A 21904-nucleotide genomic window follows, 5' to 3' on the forward strand; every position below is an offset into this window, starting at 1 on the left:
TGCTTTTGGCCACTGCCAGACACAGGATAGTGGGCCAGATGGACATTGGGTCCGATCCAATATGAAATGCCAACTTCCTAAGCGCAACTGCAGTGCCACCACCAAGCAGGTACAGCCTTCGTTAAAGACAAAAAGGTTTATATTTTGTAACTTGCCTTTCATGGCAGCTCAGGTGGCTGTCAATAAAACCGAGCCACAAGAGACATTTACCACATCTCACCTGCTCACCGGGCTTTTCCTACCTCTACCACTTGTGAACAGATGAGTCTAAACCGACAGATGCATCTAGAGAAGGGCTGAGAAACTGTGGACAACGAGTGGAATGAAACACGTGAAAAAGCAGCTCCCCAGTAAGTATGAAATTCACGATGTTCTTTCACATCAATGACCTCCCTCCCCTTTGAAAGTCAGGAGCGAACATTTGAGAACCAGCGCTGTTATTTTTCTAGTCCAAAGCATTTCCTTGTACTTTGAGAGACAGAAGCGACTTTTATCCGAGTATTGTCTGCAACATGTTGTCCATCCCTAGCGGTTGTGTCCTGCACTGCCCCCCGAGGGAGGGCCCTTCTGCGGGGGGGGGCTATGCCCAAGGGCTGCAGGAGCACGGGGGCCAGTGCTGGGCAGGGTTACCCCTACACACACTCACCAGAAAGCAGAGCTATTCAGTCCCAGCTCCAAGCCCCGTTGCTCAGGGGTGGGAGCTTGGGGAAAGGGGAAGGACCCCCTCCCCCACATTCCTTGGCAGTGGTGGGAAGTGAAGTGATGTGACACAGCTGGGAGCCAGGGGAGTGGAGCAGACTGGGGTTAGGTGGCTTTGCTTCCTGATATCACTGATGAGTACGGGCGGGGGGCCTGACCCCTGCTTCTAGCATGGGGACCCCCGCTAATGCTCCAGCCACATCACTTAGGGGAGGGGGCTCAGGTGAAGGGGTGGAATGGAGGCAGGGAGGGGGAAAGAGGCAGAGCAGGGGCGGGCATTCAGGGGAAGGGTTGGAGTGTGGGCCGAGTGGTGGTGCAACAGCGGTGGAGGGGGTCGTCCCAGGCCCTGCAGCCTCCAAGGGACGGCCAGAGGATCAGGCTGGCTGCCAGAGCCTGCAACGCTGCATACCGCTGCATGCAGCTGCCTAGGGCAGCAAAAAATTTGGGGCAATTTGGTGCTTCAAACTTTGTGGTACCCAAGACAGTTGCGTATTTTGCCTATTGGTGGGGACAGTCTTGGACACGTGCACCCCGCAAACTATAGAAATATTGTAAAATTGCAAATTCATTGGTACCCAAATATTCCTCTGTTCTCACATTCCAGTACTGAGTGACCAACGCCCACAGCAGCGTCTCTTCTAACACGGTTTGTGAGTGCTGGGACTCCAGACAGCACACACCATCCCAAGAGTCAGTCCTCAGCAAGGACTGGAGTCTGCCAAGTGTCAGATCTGACTTACAAATAATTACACGTAAGTGTTTAAATTCTGTGCTTGTATCATGCTGTGAACTGCCTTACGCATGACTAAGTTGTGTTTATTTAACTCTACTCCAGCATTTATTTAATGTACAGTTACAGACTGGTTTTTATTACAAATATGGAAGGAAATTACATCTAAACAACTGAGTTAGTTGGACATCACAGATGAGATTTTAAATAAATGAATGCCAAGAAATTCAAGTGACGATTTTAACAGGCGCTGTAACAAAAGCACATTGCACATATTTATTACTTTATCAAGTGACAAAAAGTCTAGCATAAGCGTGGGTGTCTAGTTATAGCTGCTGTGGAAAAATACCATTTTGAATTTCCTGATTTATGTGTGTTTTAAATCTCAACCATAATGTTTGCATTAATGTAGTTTCAGCATTTAATCTATTGTGTTTCTATTTCTAACACATACAAAGGAAAGAGTAAAAAAGTGGGTCTGGCAGCTTTTAAAATATAAACCACAGGCCAGATCAGATAGCAAATACCTTTCTTATTCTTAGTTTTCTTTGTCTGGTCCCCAGACACTGGTTTGAGGTCAGGAGAAAGAGGAATTTTCTCCTACGATAAACAGCAGCATGACAGAAAATGACAGAGAAGGACCAAGGTCTACCAATGCTCTGACCCCTCCGATGGAGGGATATCAGGCTAATGGGAGGCAGCAGCGGGCACCAATGGATAATTCCTGAGTGCTCCCAAGGTAAGTGAAGTCCCATGGAATTCTATGGGGAAATGCCTCCCCAACTCCATACTGGCTTAAGTATCCAGTTAAGGGTTAAGTATCTGATTCCAATTTTGCCCTGAGAGAGGCATAGACTTTAAGGCCAGAAGGGACCACGGGTCTTCTAGTCTGGCCTCCGCTGCCCCCAGTACCCACGCACTAACCCCACTGGACAAGCTAAACCAAGTCACCAGACTCTGAAAGTCATCACAGATTTGAAGGCAAGAACCGCTCCAACCTCCTACACAGCACAGTCCAAAGAACTCCGCCAACAATGTGTGTCAAGCCCAGGCCGAGATAGGAAAGTGCAATTATCTTTTAAAGCAACATCTGGTTGTGACTTAAAGAGTGCAAGGGACGGCGTGAACCCCTTCCCAAGTGAGTTGTTCTGATGGGTACTTCCCCCTCCTATTAAACGTGTGTCTTATTTCTAGTCTGGATTTGTAGAGAGCCAGCGTTAACAGCCTACTCGGTCCCGTATGCAAATCTGTCTCCAAAGCACATCAGCTTGTCTGCCTCTCCTGCAGAAGAACCCCCCCTAGCCAATCTCAAAAAGGCAGGATTCAAACCTGCTAGTAGCCCAACATCTGTGGCTTGACTCTCAAACGCAAACACAGGCGCCGCTGCCATTGCACCTGTCTGACTTGCTCTGCTCAAAAGACTCGAGTCCACTTCTGAGAAGGATGATTTCCCTATCCCTGGTTGCAGGGAGAAAACAGAGAGCAGGCAGGAGCACAAACCAACTCCCAGCAGGGAGGGGTAATCACAGGCTTTGCAGCAACCCAAGTGTCTTCTTGAGTGCTGTCCCCAGGGTTTTCCCCTGGGAAAAAACAGGCTGAGCGGGCACACCCACTGTCGTTTTCACATGAGGCATTCACCCTGGAGGACGGAACTGAAATACCTGAATTAATTAATTAACATCCTTAAGTCTTTATTCAACTCCCACAACGACTATCGCACACATGGAAATCCATTAGAAAGGAGATTATATTATATGGATATTATGGGCACAGTCTCCTGCTACCCCTGAAACAGCACTACACAGCCTGTGTGGTAGGGAACCTTTGCAAGGGGAGAAACCGTATTTCCAAGCTAGGAAATTCTCTGAGCTGGACTATGTCTCACTTTATGGAGGAACAGGCAAAACACTCCACAGACACCAGCAGGTACAAAGCATGGCCACCAAGGGACTCACACACTGAGTTATCTGCTTATTTAGCCATCATTACTGTATTTACACTGGCTTCCCATTCAAGTTCACATTGCACTGAAACTTGTTTTGACAACTTGAAAGCTCCCTGACCTGAGTATCTCAGTGACTTTCTCTCCCCTTGACAACAACTGTATTTTTCTCTGAAGTCTGGCAAACAACAAACCAGAGCACAGATTTTGAGTTTTTGCTCCTTCCATTTGCGGTTTTCTCTCTTTCTCCCATCAGGCTGAACTGCAGACCACTATCTGCCTCAAGAATGTCTCCAGACCAGTAAGGCATTCACAGTTCATTGGGATGCTTGTGGGGAAAGTTGTTATAGAAGAGCAGAAAGTGCTGCACCAGGAAAATGTTTGTGGTGCCAGAACTGTGCCTATGGCTATTTCTACACTGGGCAGGTTTGGTAAGTGCCGTCAACATGCAAAGGTCGCCAAAAGTGGAAACCGGTTAAACTGGTTTTTTTGCCTCCCATTGTCGACATTTTATGGCCACCCAGCTAGCTCCCTGGTGATAGACAGAGCAAAGCATTGTGGGGAAGCATCCCATAGTGCAGTGTGATGGGAAGGCAGAGCTGATCGCTGCGTTGCTTGGGATTCCCTGGTAGCTCTGTGAGCTCGCGGTGCTGAGGAATGTCCAAGCAGCACAGCTGTCTCACCAGCCCTCCCCCGGCAGCAGCAGAACAGGAGCATTCCAATGATTTGTTCTTTGTTTGTTCCCCAAACAGAGCAGCTCACTCAGTGGTCAGACACATCCTGGAGCTTTGAAGGGGGGGGGGGGCGCATGTTTGCAGGGCAGCAGAGATCATAACACATTGTGCACAACCACCAGGGTAGGCCTGGTGGGATACTGGCAGAAGCCAGTTCTCTCAGCAAAACAAACAGCAGAGTCCACACTGGCTCTTTGTCGGTGACAAAAGGAGAGGAAAGACAAAAGTCTCTTGCAGGCCTGGCAGTTTTTTGTTGCCAACATGGCCCATTTTTCCCAACAGAAGTCGCATTGAAGAGTAAAGGCAGGTTGGGGTGACAAAATGTGCCAGTGTGGACAAGGCCTATGCCGGGGCTGGCATTACACCTGTTGGGCTCTGAGGCCAAAGCCCAAGCCTCAAACTGCAGCCCTGGGTAGTGAGGCTGAGATTACAGGCCCCACACCTGGGATTGAAGCTTTTGAGCTTCAGCTTTGCCCCCGCCCCTCCCCCAGCCAGAGCAGTGCCGCTCAGTCCCCAGAGCCCTCTCCTGGGATCATGGAATTCACACACAACGCGCAGAGACCCACAAGTGATTCCTGGCATTAGCTGAGCTCTCAGGAAACATGGCACCCTGGTACACCAAGAAAGGAGAAACCAAAGTTTCTTGTTATCCAACACTTCTTGGGTTGGGGCACTGGGCCTTCACCTGCCCATCCTGCAACTTTTGCCAGGGCTCTGAGCGTCCGCTGCCCATGGCGGATTTCTGCTGCAGCTCCCAGTGGGCCCATCGGATAGTCAGCCGCTATCAAGCAGGCTGGTAGTTAGGGGCAGCCCCTTCCCTCTATTCAGGCCACCACTGTGAAGACGACGAACTGGGGGCTTTGCAAAAGTCCAGGGTGGAGATAGAGCCGAGGCTGGCAGCCAACCCTGCCCTGCTCTGCTCAGAAGGAACCTGCCCGCTGCACCTGTCAGGCCAAGACAGTGAGCCCCCTCATGTGGCCCCCAGGCAAGTCTCACGACAGTTGGTATTTTTCTTACTGTTCTGGCTCCTGATGTCAAGTGCTTATGTGACCCACTCAGCTTGCATTGAAAAAAATAGTCCGCTCCGGCCTCTGGGGCGATGGATAACAGCCGGGAAACATGATCTCTACAGGCTCACAAACATTATTTTTAAAATCTCCTGATTCATTAATTCTGAATTATGCGGCTCACAGAATTAAGTCATCTAGATGCGATTTCTTGGGACAAGCAGAACCTATTGCATTGCTGTGGGAGGAAACAAAAAACCGAGAGGACTTTCTAAAGATTTTTATCCACTCCAGGCAAAAGCAGTAGGATACTGTGACCAGAATGGCTTTCCTTGGCTTGTGCACAACCCAACTCAAACATACCTATACTGATCTTAGGAATTAATATTGGGATTTTAAGGATAATGCAGGAAATTATCAACCTTAACTCTGCCCTCTGCAGACCTAGTCATCCTTTTCTACACATCCCTGTTCTGTGAGTAGCACATTCTACTCTCCATCCACCTCATGAAATGGCTCATGCCTTCTGCTATCCTAACCCACACTTGCCCTTAATCCCCCTCTCCCTATTGCTGCCTCTGCATATTTGGCACTCCCATTTAGTCTAACGTTATCATGGACCACCTAAGTCACTCTGTATTTGCTAACTCTACAGGGAACATATTAAGTAAGGTTCTAACCTCTTGTGCCCACAACTTTCAGAAGAGAGGTCATTCAACAGCTTTCCCAGACTCTTTCCTTCCCAGCCCAAATCAAGGCGTAAGCAAAGCTGGGGTGAAGCCTTGATCCAGTAACGACACGGTTCAGAAGTCCGATCTCTAAGAACCAGATCTCTGGCGTGCAGAGCAAAGTGCGTTCCTAGCTCCTGAGTGCAGATGGACTCAGCAGAGAAGAGCTGCATTCTGTGCTCCTCCAGGGGTGAGAAACTGCCAAGTAACTTGAAGATGAACAATCCAGATGTAAACAAATTCATCACTCTGCAGGGCGCGGGCACACCACAGCCTGGCTGAGGGCAGGAGGAAGTCAGGTTTGGAGAGCAGTTTCAAAGGCAAAAGAATTTATAACCTGTATTCATGCCACTCTCTGTAAAAGGCTGCCTAACAATGGAGACGCTTGGAGCCATTGTTCCTTTAGAAGGGCTCACCACTCCAGCCATCACGCCTCGTCCCCCGATTTTCTCCCCAAGCCTCCTTGTGATGCACCAATTGGCCTCCCTGGTGCCCTTCCCACACCCCCCAGCCCCTCTGATCACACAGGAAGAATGCTGCCGGGGGGGTGACCGCCACTGCCGAATTAGCTATTCATGTTCCAGGCCCCCTTGCAAATCCTCAACTTCTTGTCTCTTTTTAATCTTTTCTCTAGAGAAAGAAAAGATCAAAGGGCTCGGGGCTGATGCTTTCTGAACTAGACACGTCTTGCCATGGGAAACAAGCCACAGAGGAGGGCTACACAAAGATGCATGGGGGGAGGCTTTCGTCTCGGGAAATCCTTTCTACAAGTCCTTCCCCGCAGCAGCCACAGAGACACTTACCCCACAGCACCAAGACCCCACTGCCCCGCGGAATTTGAAGGAGCTACTCATCTCCTGCAGCTCAGCTGGCCTCCGGAGCACAGTCTCCTGGCCCAAACGCAGGCTGGTGTTGGGTCAAACCACAGCCACCATTCCGCTGCGAGATGAGACTGGATTTGGAGCCTCTGCTTCGCCTGGGTCTGGACAGGCCCTGGGAACCCATTTTCACCCACACGCCCCTGCTTCCCTCAACCCTGCCCCACCAGCCCAGCCCTGGGCGCACCCATGCAGGGCTTCACCAGCACAGCAGGCAGCTGTTCTCAGTTGCAGGCCAGGGCAGGCTTTGACTGATTTCCTAGAAGAGAGCCAATAGCACTGATGGGGCATACACCCCCTCCCAGCCCCAGCAGCCAGCGTGGAGGGGAGCTGAGAAGTCCAACCCCATGGAGACGGGGAAGGATGCAATGAAGCTGAGGCAGCTGTGCAGTGAACCTCCACCTTCAGCTGGCGAGAAGTGCTGCAATGGAGCCTGCATTGCCGCAACTGACCAGCTTGTACTGGACGCTGGAGGAACCAAGGAAGCAGGGACCGGAAGACTGAGCCTGTGACGCCCAGTGCACAGGCTCCGCACTGCCCAGAATGGGACCTAAGTCCATGTGGGGATAGCAGCTGCCAGGGTCGTCTGGCCAGATGCAGAGTGTGGTCCTTGCAGGCCCAGACGGGGGAGCTCTTCCCTTCCCCTCTCAGCTAGCAGGATTTTCACCCAACGGCAGCGTGGTAAACTGAGTCTTGGATGTGACCTCACTGCTCGAGTCCCTCTCCCCAGCTATAATTTTTTCATCCCCATGGCAACTACAGAAAAATAACGTAACGAAAACAGACAATCACATTTTTTTCCATCACTCAGTTTGTTCTACCGAGCTACTGTACATGGAGTCGAATCTTTGTTTTGGCTCATGTCCTCTGGCAATATCATTACTCTGCTCACAAAGGAAAAGCCCTCTGGAGATTTCCAATCCAAACAGGCCCTTGTTTTATCTACAACTATTTGAGTACATGACCTCAGATGACCCCGGCCAATCAGTGCCAATTTCTAAGTGCAGCCATGGGAACTTTAAATACAGGGAAGAGTTCCAGGCTCTCTCGCAGGGGAAGACATTGGGTTTCCTACTTTGCTTTAGTTGCTGAATGAGTACAGGTAAGTCAGGACCTTTGATCTAGGGGAGGAAAGCCCCCAGAATAAGCAGTCCCAAAAGGATGCCCTCCGATTGTCCCAACCACAGCGCTTTGTCTTTGGAGTCGGGGGTCACTGACCCACAGAGAAGTCAGTCGGGGCCACACAAGTGAGATGCAAAAAACAACCCCTCCAAAAAACCCCAAGTCTCACTAATGTGGCCTTAACTGTGCTGGTCGGGGCAGGGGACGAGTGCTGGGGCAGGTGGCAGGGGAGAAGGTGCTGGTGGTTTGGCCAGGGGGAGGTACCTCGGCTGGTACCTGGGGATCCTGGGTCTACAGAAGCGTGCGGCGCACTTCCTGAAACACCAGGTCTGTCACTGGGCCGGGGATGTCGTCCCCTCTGCTGCCTGCCCGTGCAGGGTGTGTGTGCGTGTGTGCGGGGGGAGTCCCAGGACTGCATGCCAGCTCCAACTTCTCAGGAGTTAATACAAAAAATGTAATCGGGAGCTGCAATTTTTTCATCAAAGAGCCGCATGTGGCTCGCGAGCTGCAAGTTGGCCACCCCTGAGTTAGGGGCTGTTCATGTGACAGAGCAGATCAGCTGAATGCCACCCCTCCCAAGCACGGTCTCCCTGGCTTCCCAAGGCACTGGTTCAGCTTTCGGCAACTCCAAAGACAAAGCGCTGTGGTTGGGCCACCATACACCTTAATGTGCAAGGCTGCAAGTGAAAGACGCAGCGAGAGTCAAAAGGGCATCCTTGAAAAAGTGGAAGTTAAATCCTACTGAGGAAAATAAAACGGAGTATAAACTCTGGCAAATGAAGTTTAAAAATATAATTAGGAAACCCAAAAAAGCATCTGAAGAACAGCTAGCCCAAAACTCAAAAAGTAACAGTATACGGACCAGAAGCAGGAAACCTGCTGAACAACCTGTGGTGGCACAAGATGACTGAGATGCTAATGGAGCACTCAAGAGAAGAGTTGGTGGAAAAACTAAACACATTCTTTGCATTGGTCTTTACTGCTGAGGATGTGAGGCAGATTCCCGAACCAGAGCCATTCTCTTTAGGAGACAAATTTGAGGGACTGTCCCAGACTGAGGTGTCATTAGAGGAGGTTTTGGAACAAACTAATAAACTGAACAGTATCAAGTCACCAGGACCAGATGGCATCACCCAAGAGTTCTGAAGGAGCTCAAATGGGAAATTGTAGACCTACTAACTGTGGTTTGTCACCTAACGTTTATATCAACTTCTGTGCCAAATGACTGGACGACAGCTAATGTGAAGTCAAATTTATAAAGAACCCTAAAGGTGATCCTGGCAATTACAGATCAGCAAGCCTGACTTCAGGACTGAGCAAACTGATTGAAACTATAGTAAAGAACAAAACAGCCAGACACGTAGATCAACATAATTTGTTGGGAAAGAGTCAACATTGTTTTGTAAAGGGAATCATGCCTCACCAATAAATAAATAAATATATGGAGCTATACCTATCTCCTAGAACTGGAAGGAACCTTGAGAGGTCATTGAGTCCAGTCCCTGCTCTCACAGCATGACCAAGCACCATCCCTGACAGAATTACCCCAAATCCCTAAGTGGCCCCCTCAAGGAGTGAACTTCCAACCCTCGGTTTAGCAGACTAATGCTCAAACCACTGAGCTATCCCTCCCCCCAATCTACTAGAATTCTTTAAGGCAGGCCAAGCATGTGGACGAGGGGGATCTGTGGATAGTGTACTTGGATTTTCAGAAAGCCTTTGACAAAGTCCCTCACAAAAGACTCTTGAGTAAATGAAGAGTCTTTGGGGCCTGTTCGTCCCCCCTTGTGGTGGGATAAGCGGAAAGGCCCTGTCATGGACTGGGAACCGGTGAAAAGAGAGGAAACAAAGGGTAGGAGTAAATGGTCCGTTTTTACATAGTCCTCTGAAAACTTCCACACAATGTGTAGCAGCAGTGAAACCAGGCCATGGAGGAGCCATCAAATGATAATGTTTGTCCTTCCCTAGTGACTAGCCAGACAAAAACAATGATTTATTGGAGCCTAAGTTTTCATGGGCAAAGACCCACTTCGTCAGACGGATGTCGTGGAAATTCCAGAGGCAGGTATAAATATACAGGCATAAGAAATGAGTTCTAATCAAGAGTAAGGTTAGCGATAACAAGGTCAATTCAGTCAGGGAGGTTGAGGTCCACTCTGCCATATACATCAGCCAAACTGGACAGTCCCTACGTAAAAGAATAAACAGACACAAATCAGATATTAGGAATGGCAATACACAAAAACCTGCAGGAGAACACTTCAGTCTCCCTGGACACATATTAGCAGATTTAAAAGTGGCTATCCTGCAACAAAAAACTTTAAAATCAGACTTCAAAGAGAAACTGCAGAGCTACAATTCATCTGCAAATTTGACACTGTCAGTTTAGGATTAAACAAAGACTGTGAATGGCTAGCCAATTACAAAAGCAATTTCTCCTCTCTTGGTGTTCACACCTCCACATCAGCTGCTAGAAGTGGGCCTCATCCTCCCTGACTGAACCGACTTTGTTATCTTTAACCTTACTCTTGATTATAATTCTTTTCTTATGCCTGTATACTTATACCTGCCTCTGGAATTTCCACTATATTCATCTGACAAAGTGGGTCTTTGCCCATGAAAGCTTATGCTCCAATAAATCTGTCAGTCACAGGACTTCTCGTTGTCCTGTGCCTAAGGTGCCACAGGACTTCTCGTTGTTCTTACAGATTCAGACTAACACGGCTTCCCCTCTGATAATGGTAATTACAGTGAGGGGAGTCTGCTGGGAGAAAAAAATTCCAGCATTTTGAATCCTTCACTTGAAAAACAAAAACTTGATTCAAGAAGCAGTGTCTGGTTTCTAGGCTAGTCAGCATGATGGACTATCTCCCCACCATTTGGTTTAATTTAGCCATTGAACAATGTGTGTTATCTGCATGTCTTTGCATCTCAAGCCTTTTGCTATTCTGATGTTAACAACCCTTAAAAAGGGGCTTTATATAAAATCTGAATGATGAGATGTAACTTAAGTCACTTGAAGCCTTCCTGAATTTCCTCTAGTCCAAATCCATGTGCTCTTGGTGTTCTTCCTCTTCAGTTATAACTGCGGGGCATTTAGGGTCAATCATCCATCACCAGTTTCCTCTCTCCTTCAACATACCTCAAGCTTTACATTTCGCTTCGCAGAGCTTTAACTGCTTGGTGGAGCTGCAACAGCAGAGTTAAAGGTACAGTGCTACATACATGATTTAACTGACAACTGTTTCTCTCTAGAGCTGTGTTTGTGCATATGAGGAGTAAACAGATTTAGATTATCTGGATTCCAGCAGTGAAAGAAAGAATCCTCAGTCATGTGGCCCAGAGGGGAAAATGATTCCTGTGCCCCATGTGAACTTCCGTTGCATTAGTGAATAACTCTTTAAGGTTCACTCCCAGAAAAGTTAGTTAGGAACCAACCCCTATGAGTTCCCTGGGGAATTCAGATTCTAATCAAAGGGAAGAGTCTCTCTCACCCTGAATAACCTGGGAAGTGTATTTAAAAATCATTGACCATGGTCAGCAGCAATGCAAAAGTTGCTGTAAATGACACAATACTGCTCTAGCGGGGTTGGTCCCCTATATGAAAGGGGTTGAGGTAATTTCCTTCAATGAATCAGTGTGTGTTGATGAGCGATAGATTTCTGAATCCACCTTGGCTCTGTAAATTACACGACAGTTACAAGGTGATCACAGACTGCGGGGAAAGGCAGCCTCACTTCCATCACTTGGCATCTGGCCTGTGTGAGATTTACACCAAGTTACAAATCTCTGGGGATTGATTTTACACCTTGGCTTGTGTCCGTGAAATCTCTTCTGGTTGATTTTTTTTGAGGTTTGTAAATATATTGTGTGACCAAGTGAACCATAGAAATCCCCTTGGGTTGTCTTCCTGGAGCGCTGATCATGCCACTGTCACCCACCTTCCTGTCCTCTGGGGATTCCCATCACCCTGTCCTGATCTGGTCTTTCCCAGACAAAACACAGAGATGGGGTTACTGCCCCCTGCAGAGCAATATGGACACTGAACCATTTCAGCTCCAGGAAGGCTCAGCTATAAGGGCTCAGCACCCAGAAAGCCAACCCCCGAAAAGGGATACAATTCCAAACAAATCCGCCTTACCCCTGTTAGAAAAAAAACTGCCCCCCTCCCCCCCCCAGTAAAAAGTTTGGCCAGGCCGCTCTTGCTATAGTGGGCTGCAGTACTCCTCGAGAGAAACCGGCTGCACCCTTCCTGCACACCATTGCCTTTAGAAAAAGGGAAGGTGTGAAAAGGGGAAAATAGCCTCAGACTCTCCCACCCATCACCTTGGTGTGAGAACTGCGGGGCTTACCTGGTCGCATGAAACCTGCTCAGTTTCAGCCCAACCCCTGGGACACAGACCCCCCACTTGGTGACCATTGGGCCATATATGGTAATATGCAAGCGCGGGAAAGCGATGTGCAGATTTGGGGATAAATACCCATCGCACAGTTCGCTCAAGGAGGTCTTCGCAACACACGAACCACCATGCGTGTGCCTTCCCATATACTTCAAAGAGCTGCCGGCCTGATCAACCGACCAGCTACCTCCTCCGACTCTCGGGTGTAACCAAGGCCTTTGCAACCGAACCGATATCTTTGAAATGTTCCGTGTGCTGTGTAAGTTGGTATGTAGGATTTGATTTTTTCTTGTTGTATAAGCTTAGTGTTGTAGTTGTTTTGGGTAGTACATAGAGTTTGTAGTTATCACTGTTATTTAATCAGTGTAGCTGGATATTTTTAGACTAGAGACTATTCCCCTTCCCACTCCCATCCTTATACCTCTGACACGTTTAACTAGAAATCATAGAATAAATATAATAAATACTGTAAATTCATTATTAACACGGTCTATTAAAAATCTTAGAATAAATACTATAAATTCATCACTGTTATAAATAAATATTTTTTATTTGATAAAACGGTCCACCTGGTTCTGTCCTTCCCCCCTTGGGTATGCATCATCGGACCTGTGATTCTCACAACAACCCCGTGTTAAAATTTTACACAGAGAAAGCTCATAAGGTCTGCTCCCTTTATCAGAGAGAGAGAGAGAGATGCACAGTGGTTACTCTTCCCCCCGCCCCAGTAACAATTATTTACACCAGACTTGATAAGAAACAAGAGTTTATATTAAGTACAAAAAGTAGGATTTAAGTGGTTGAAAGTGAAAACAGTCAAGTCAAAGTAAGTTACTAAACTCAAATGAACAAAAAATGCTTAGAAACTTCAGGGGGTAGCCGGGTTAATCTGTTCAGGAAAAACTTAAAAAACAACAAATAGTCTGGTAGCACTTTATAGACTAACAAAACCTGTAGATGGGATCATGAGCTTTCGTGGGCACAGCCCACTTCTTCAGATGACCGGGGTTTAGCTAGTTCTAATCCACTAAGAAACTACTTACATGCAAACTCTTACCATTCACAGCTGTTCTGATCTCAGATAAAAGCTTCAAATCAGAGTTGATCTGGCTTGATCTGCAGCTTTACAGAGTTCTTCAAGTGTAGTCTTAGGATGGGGGCCAGGATGTTTCAAAGGCCAGCTGAAGACAAAGGCTGATGGATTCCCATTGCATAGACTCGCCTCCCCCCCCCCCCCATTCCCATGAAAAATACCAGGTTCAAGATGGATTCTAGTACCAAGTGGCACAGTCACATGTTTTTCCAAGCCCAAACATAGTTTAGTCTTACAGGACACAACCATTCACAGACCGCTGGTTTGAGTACTGAGTCACTACCTTTCTGGAGCATCAGTAATGGCCCTGATTAGCACATTCAGAACGATAAACAGAGCCACACTTCATATTTCTAATTTCACATACCAGAATGACACATGCACAAAAACAGGATACATACATTCAGCAGATGGTAACTATGAAATCGATATGTTGCGTGACTTGTTTTGCATAAAGCATCTTTGAGTTATGCATATTCGTGTTGGTTATAATTTCTCTCTCTCCTTGAAGCCTCTTCAAGTTATGCCACTAAAGTAACTTGGGATTAAAAAATTGCTCCAGCTGGTTTTCTCTGAAGGGGAGAGAGCTGACCGTTTTGCTGAGGATGTCTCAGGTGGAACAGACAGCCCCTATAATCACGCTCAATCTACAAGGCTACCAGGAAAAAAGTTAGGGTAGAGTCAAAGAAGTGAGTGGTGTGATTCACACACACCTGGGGGCTGATGTGAAGAGTGACTTCTCCTGATTGGGCGTGATGTGGTGGCAACAAGGAAGGTAACAACAAAAAAGAAAGCACATGACAGAAATCTATTCTGCATGGAATCTGCGTCCCAAAGAGGAGTGCTTAACAATGCGACTTGATTACCTGCATCCTGCTTCAAAGACCTTTTAAGACTTCACTTGAAAGAGAATCCTCTGAACTGTCATTCATGCTTAAATTCGACACTTTACACTCAAATTTGAATAAAGACGCTAATTATCTTACCCATTACAAAGATAGCTTCCCCAGTTATCACCTCTAATATCATTAGCTCACAAACATTTACTTCCCCCGCTTCCCCCCCCCATCCCCCTTCTGTTCTGAAATGTGATTTTGTCCTTTTCACATGTGTTCATTTTTTTAATTGTATCCTTTGGTATATATGGTTGTGACAATTTTCTTCCACTATTTGATCTGAGGAAGTGGGTCTGGCCCATGAAAGCTCATCACCTAATAAACCATCTTGTTAGTCTTTAAAGTGCTACACAGTCCTGTTTTTTGTTTCTACCATTAAGTACTGCTCACCTGAGAGAAACCATCTCCTGTCAGGTACTAGTGCTGTGAAAAACAGGGCCAATTTAGAACCAATTATGTAGGGCCCCCGGAATGATGGTCCGACAGTCATAGCTTCTTTTGAACTGAAATGACTAGGAAAGTCCTTGAGCAAAATGCCAGACCAAACCTGACCATTTCCTCTGGTGTAGTTGTTTATTCTGGGCCTGGCTGGATTGCAGAGCAGTTTTCTTGAACTGACCAGCTGGGTTTTGTGCTTCTCTTACTTATATTGCAGGGCCTGACCCGCTGTTCTCGTAGTGAGCCAAACTGAAATGCACTCTAAGGAGTTACACACACAAAGTGGCCCCAGGGTTTGCCCTGCACATTAGCTTTCACTTTCACACCTCACTGGCCACAAATAAGACCCCTAATCTGAATGGCGAAACTTTGCATAACTGATTATTTTCACTGGGTAACATGAGCTCTCCAGTGAAAGCCACTAACTGCTCATCCAGGAAGGCCCTGCTTGGGGAGAAATGACCTAATACCACAACCTGGTGCAATGTGAGATCTACCAGAGACAGAGAGACATAATGAGGGGGAAAGAGACGGGTTTGCCTTGGGTAGGGAGTGCTAGATGATTCCATAGTCACAGGATCTTTTTCTCTGCATAGTGAAAAACTCATTGTGCATGTTTATTTTCAGCTTATTAGCCAACTTGTTTATAGTCAAAATCAGGAGGCATGAGAGAAAACATGGCAACTGCAGCAAACTGCCTGAAATCACTGGTTCGCCTCATGCGCAAAAGGTATCAGCTCCTTTGGGTTTTGTGGTTTTTAACAGCACTTCTTCCTACAACACTTTCATCCTCAGGGACTTCAGCTTCCATGCTGACACCCGCCTGCCTGTTGTTCTCCCACCTGGACCAACTCTCCTTGTCGAAATGTATCTTATTCGTTGTTTTTTAAGTTTTCCAGTTACAGACTAACTTGGCTATCCCTCTGAAGCTTGTCCAAATGTCCACTCACTTGACCTTTTCTCCTCTAAGCAACGTCCCTTGATCACTCCATTGCTGAGGTCCCTCTGTCCACCAATTAATCTCCTTCACCTCCTTTCCCCCCCACCTCGGTATCTCCCATGCATTAAGATCCATGACTGTTTGGCCATCCTCAGTGGCCTGCCTCTTCCTTTTAGTTCTCAGCTCACCACACGCTAATGAATTCCAAGCTGAATTAGAATAGGCAACAAAATCTTGATTTCGATTGGAAATTTACTGAAATCCAGTTTTCCTAAAACCTCACTGTGATCCCCAAGAAACAGGAGCTGATCTTTTAATTTCCATTTTGGCCAACACTCTTGTGTGCGCACTCGCATACTATTTTTTCCCTCTCTTTGCCACATCACTCATGTCACCGTGGGAAATCAGAGATTATTTATGTTCTTCTTCAACAGAAGCTTATGTTTCAGCTGGGATTTTGTTATAGACCCACATTGCTTCAGCCAACTTGGTTATAAAAATCCATGGAGGGCTGGGAAGTCTGGGGAGGGAACCAACACTTTTAGCTGGAGCTACTGCTGCCAGTGTCTGACTTCAAGACTATACTTCAGTTTTGCTAAATATAAACCTACTCTGCATTACAGCTTTGTTTTCTCGAGTTGTCTGGTCTGGCCTCCTGGATTCTATACGGACTCTCCTGCTGACTTGTCATAGGTCCTGGGGAAAGGCAATTAGTGCCTCAGACTCCTCTTCTCAGATTTCACCAGTGTAGTATAAGGCTACACCTCTTCCTGTTTCTTAAATACCGAGATCCTTGGAGGAAAGGGGCTGTACGAGAGCAACGGATTATTTTACTGTCATCTGGTATATCACTTGCAGCATCTGCCCCTTTTGGGGAGCCAAGTTTCCCTGAGGGGCCCAAGTCCCTGTATATGTTGCTCACTAACTTCACCATCTATTAGCTTTGCCTCATAGCAACAGAGGAAATGCGCCTGTATCAAAAGATGCACTGGTTTGAATTCCTTTACATTTGAATGGTAGAAATGCTCTGCTTTCTTGGCAGATGTGAGTTAGTGTTTCAGACCCTCATATGAATATTGCTGTGGAAGTCCAAAGTAACAGTATTCGAAAACAAATGCTCAATGCAAAAATGATGCGGTCAAGAAATTACAGATCTGACAAAGCCTACATCTGGAATCGGTAGGTGATACACTGTGCTACAAACAGTGGCAGAACAGAGCACTGAGCCGTTCCTATGTCATGAGGTGCAAACAATAAACATTATAAGGGCAACAATAGTCATAAAAAGCTCTAGAAGTCTGAGAATGGAAAGAGAAATAGTAATTTTGACTTCTTGACATAGTCAACACCCTGACCTCTGTCCTTTAAGAGGCACAGGGGACTAGAAACCAACAGAACTTAAACTGGATACAAATCTCCTGTTTTCTCATGACACGAGAGAAAACACAGGGCCAGTTTCTTCCAGACTGTGTTACTGCCTTCTACAGAGAATCTTGCATTTCCCTTACGGTCACTTCATCACCATCACCATGTGACCTTTCCCTACTTCCCCCAGTGCACCAGAATTCATGCTGACCAATACGCTTCACGGATCTGACCAAAATCAAGGGAGAAATGCCTCACACCGAGTTCTTTTAAAAGGAAGTTTAATTTGTGCTACATTGTGTCTTCTCTACTATCTTAGTCTAAATAAAAGTGACACTTCCTGGGTGAAAGGGTACGGATCATGTGAGGATTACTTGTTGTGTTCCTTCCCTCCGGGACACCTGGCATTGGTCGCTGTCAGCAGACAGGACGCTGGGCTAGATGGGCGTTTGCTCTGACCCAGTGTGGCCATTCTTATGTTTCACTTTGGATCATTATTCCCTGTTCTGTTTCCACTGTCTAAAGCCAGTACATATTCAGTTGATATTGCTCTCCAGGAAAATAACCGCCCATCCATAACTTCATTCTATTCAGTGCTGCAGGGATAGCCCAGCACCAAGAAATCAGGATGATCGTCCCCATGAAATATTTGCTTTGTAAGCTGAGGATAATTGAATTGTAATGGCTAATTTGGCCTTATCAGTTCTGGCATTGTGAAATCCAAGTAACAGCACAGCTGATGCTATTTTTTCAAAGTTTAATATTCACCCATAGCTTTTCATGAAAAATGAGAGCAGTTATATAACTACATACAACCAACGCTGCATAGACTCTCCCATACAGACACACAAAAAGGATCTGCAGTCAGAACTCTGAATGAAAAATTCCACTGTAAAGGAAGCTTTTGCGGGCACTGAAAAAAAAAATCGACAACATCATACTCTCATCCTTGACGAAAACAGCTGATCTGCTGCATTCCCATATTTGACTTCCACTGGTCTGTGTACAATACAAACGTCGCACTAACCCTATGAAAACAGTCAATATGCTAGAGAGACAACAGTATGCTCCTAGCTGGTAAAGGGGGAAGAAAATCCCAGGCTGTCATTCTTCCCTCGCGGTGACCTTCATGGTCCACTGCATTTCTGAAGATACTGAAATCTTGGCAGGAAAGTGTGCAGTCTGTGGGAACCAGGCACTATTCTCTAGGCTCGCTGCTGAGAATTAGGCCCGGTCAAGTCTTTTTTTTTTTTTTTTTTTTGGAAGGAGGGGTGTTAAAATAATTCAGTGGAATGCTAGTTTCACGCTGGAAATTCTTCAGACCTTGTGCTCCATGGCACAAGCTGATTGACAGCAGAGATCAGGAAGAGATTTTTTTCGACTCATGTATCACACTGCAGAACTGGTCGGACATTATGCTTTTTGCCTTCTTTATGAACATCAGCTGTTAACTCTGCTTATGCCTTAGGTGAGGTTTCCTGCACCTATCACAGATCTCCACGCTCATCTTTAATCATTACACATAGCGCTCACTGGAATTGATCCCCAATGCCCCAGAAAGAAGCAGAGTCTGTCCCTGACTCCACGCAGTAAGTGAGCACCATTTCTGGAAGAGCTGGCAGATGTGATTCCTAGCACAGTGAATGAGTGATTCTATCACACGCCACAGCCTGTGAATAAAGGGATACGTGTTCATGACTGGGTCATATCAGGAAATTAAAACAGGAGATTGAGTGTCAGGACTTCTGGGGTCTGTCCCAACAACTAACTCAATAGTTGATTCTGGACAACCCATGTCTCTCTCAATGCCCTCAAGCTAACCTATCTGTAAAATAGGTATGGGCAATATCTCCCTATTATGAGACGTTATGAAGTTTAATTAAGGGTTGCAAACCACTTGAGAACAAAAAATAAATAACCTCAAATTAAGACTCAATAAATGCAATTTTCCCTGGATAAACATGTACAAACCCTGCAGCTGTTTCTCTACAACAGCTCACACTGAAAAGAGTTTGAAGATGAAAGCACCATGTAACTGCCAGGGATAATAATTAATGAAGCCTGCCAGCTCAAACGCAAAACAATCTTATGGACAAGTATTTTTAGAGGCCAATTCACTCCTTCTGCTGCCCTAGAAAGAGAGGATAATGCCAGCTCTGCTTCCCAGTCAGAATCTAAGTGGTACAAGTTGCAGACGATATCTAAAGTGCAAGCCCCAGGACAAACAGTGAGAGCAAGAGGGTGCATTGAACAATTGCACTTTGATGGAAAAAAACTGAAGCGCCCAGTGAACAAGCATCAAGCTGATTTTTCAGCTCAGGGTGTGAGGGTGGGAGGCCTAGGCTGCTAACTCACATCTGGGGAAACCATGAATGCTGTTAATCAAAGGTCTTTCCTCACCTGCAGGCGCTGACAAATTACATCTGATGGATGAGCCTTTTATTAAACCACAGAGGGTTTCAAAGCGATATGACATTTCACAAAGCTCTCAAGCTGGTAAAAAACATGCATCTGGACCTGGTTATTTCTTGGTACACATACTACTGGTAGCTTTACACACACACAGCAAGACACATCCCTTCCCAGAGAGAGTACAAGAGCCAAGAAGTAGGAATCGGAGACGCAACACATACAGGCCTGATGGTGCAGCTGAAGTGTTGTGGCTTCTGTGAATATCAGTTTGTTTACACTTTTTGCTGATCTTGTGGGTGGCGCTTTATTTGAAAAGGTAACCAAATGACAAATGTTATTTAGAATCTCCCTGTCTCTGGAGAAGAAAGAGACCTAATGCAACTCGGCTCCTTTGACTTGTCCTGGATTTGTGCAGAGCACAACGGAAAGCCCCACAATTGCATGAGTAACCCAGGGTGACTGCCCTTTTGTAAAATCTCTGTCAGGCTGTACCAAGCTCAGAAAAGGGATCGAATGGAGAGAACGACTCAGCTTACAAGTTTGTGAGAAAGGAGATGGCTGGAAGTTCTCATTCTCATCTGGACCAACAGCACAACCCACATTAAAGGAACAAAAGAGCCTGCTGATCAGACTGCTGTGATAGAGGCTCACGAAAGGCGTGGGCATTTTCAGGCGAGATGACAGCTTGAGGGATCTATATTATTACTTATCAACTAATATTGCCAGCGTTCCCAGGCTGGCTTCAAAGCTACTTGTCAAGTGCCCCGGGCCCGGGGTTTTTCATCTCATCAGAAGACCTTTATCTTTGCCCCAGACAAACGGAGTGCTCCATGCCACTTTCATGTGGAGCACATCAGCGCTTGCACATGATGAACTTCACAGCCATGAGGTTTGTTACCTTAACCGAGCAAAGATGGAAACATTTGCTGAAGCAGCTGCAGCATTTCTAACTCGGTAGTTTCCTCTTACCTCCAGTCCCACACTGATGCCTTTCAAAATGGTTGGAGCAAGTCACTTTGAAAGTGCAAGGGCAAAGAGCATCAGATCTCAGATCTACAGGCAGTGAAAACAGCAGCTACTGCACATCCTACAGGCCATCAGCAAAGATTAAGTGATTTGGTTATGAGGGATCAGAAAATTCAGGGAGAAGAAAGAAACGAGTTATTAGAACTTGCAGTCACACAATAAAGAGGGGGAGATTCAGCTGAAGAAACCACAGTAAGGCTCAGAGTATTTTTTTTTCTTTTCTGCATATTTGATTTTGGAGAGGGTATTATCATCATTTGGGACACAGTCGTACCTATAAGCCCCGAGATAGGGTCCCATTGTGTTAGATGCTGTACAAACCTATTGCGGGAAACAGTCATAGCCCCGAATCACTTCAGAGCTGAATAGATGCAACAGACAAAGGGTGGGGAAGGAAACAGAGGCTGAAACAGAGCCAGTGACTTGCCCAAGGTGACCTAGTAGCTCAGTGGTAGAGCCAGGAATACAATCCTGGTCTTCTGAGTCCCATGCAGTTATTTACTCCTTGGTCAATGCTGCCTGCCAAGCGGACAGCAGGGGAATTCTTGCTGCATTCAACGGAAGAGCTGTATTTCACACCAGACATTCACACATCAGCTTATAAGCACTTTGCCTTTCCAGTTCAAGCTTGAACTTTGTATCCAAAGAGAAGAAACCCAGCACATTTGGAGATGGACAGGCCCTCCTGGCTCAGAATGGGTTTGTAGGCTCTTGGGCCAACAACATTTTACAGCCAAGTTAGAAACCCTTACAGACTATGCTTACATCACAAGAACAGCTTTTTATCTGTCTGTCTGTTTTTTGAATGACAATAACAAGCACTTGCTATATAAAGGTTACCAAAGCTCTGAAGCTAATGGTCTGCTGCACAGACCCTCAGTTTGTCACCACTAAACCTGCAACAAGGCCTATATGATCTTGCCTACAGCAATGTTATTCACAGTGGAAGTTTTCTGCTTCCCTATCCTGAATTATCACAATTACCTTCATTATCACAAGTGGTTTTTCACCGGCAAAATTGTGTATAGCCTAGACAGCATACTCCAGCCAGCAAAGGAAATGATAGTTCTACTTACTTCAGTCCCATTGGAAAAGGTCACTAAATAGGCAAACTTCACACTGTACTGTTAGAAATAGAAATGAAACTATCTGCAGCTGCTTCATTAGCGTTCATGAGGGATTTTATTGAGAGAGATTTCATAGAACCACAGGAAGCAGAGAAGAAAGACCTTGTAAGTCACGACTCTCTGCCAGTACACGTTTGTTTCCTACAGTACCTTTAGTGTTGCGTCCAATCTAGTTTGAAATGTCCAAGTGGTGGGATTGCTCTGCTTCCCTTCAGAGATTATTCCATACCCAACAGATACTAATCTCACCTACCAAGGTGCTTGGGATGCCATACATTAAAAAGGTGTTGGTGAAAAGTGGAGATGGGTCTTAAACTTAAAAAATTCATTTAAAATTTCCTGGATTTCAGCTATATGTATGTGCGCG

At 46.2% G+C, this 21904-nt stretch overlaps 1 protein-coding gene across 14 annotated transcripts in view; it reads right to left on the reverse strand.

Annotated features, from left to right (window-relative positions):
• EXD3 (exonuclease 3'-5' domain containing 3) overlaps nucleotides 1–21904 on the reverse strand; it is a 347824-nt gene that overhangs the window by 145581 nt on the left and 180339 nt on the right. The window contains exon 20 of one of the 14 annotated variants that reach the window (XM_075905831.2): nucleotides 1500–10028. The exons of 12 other annotated variants lie outside the window; for them this stretch is intronic. In XM_075905831.2, the coding sequence (XP_075761946.2) occupies nucleotides 9972–10028 (57 nt within the window). In that variant the 3' untranslated portion in view covers nucleotides 1500–9971. One more of the 14 variants, XM_075905832.2, reaches the window with a different exon arrangement.

Source organism: Pelodiscus sinensis, chromosome 23 (genome assembly GCF_052426305.1).
Source record: "Pelodiscus sinensis isolate ZL-2025 chromosome 23, ASM5242630v1, whole genome shotgun sequence".
Classification (NCBI taxonomy): domain Eukaryota; kingdom Metazoa; phylum Chordata; order Testudines; family Trionychidae; genus Pelodiscus; species Pelodiscus sinensis.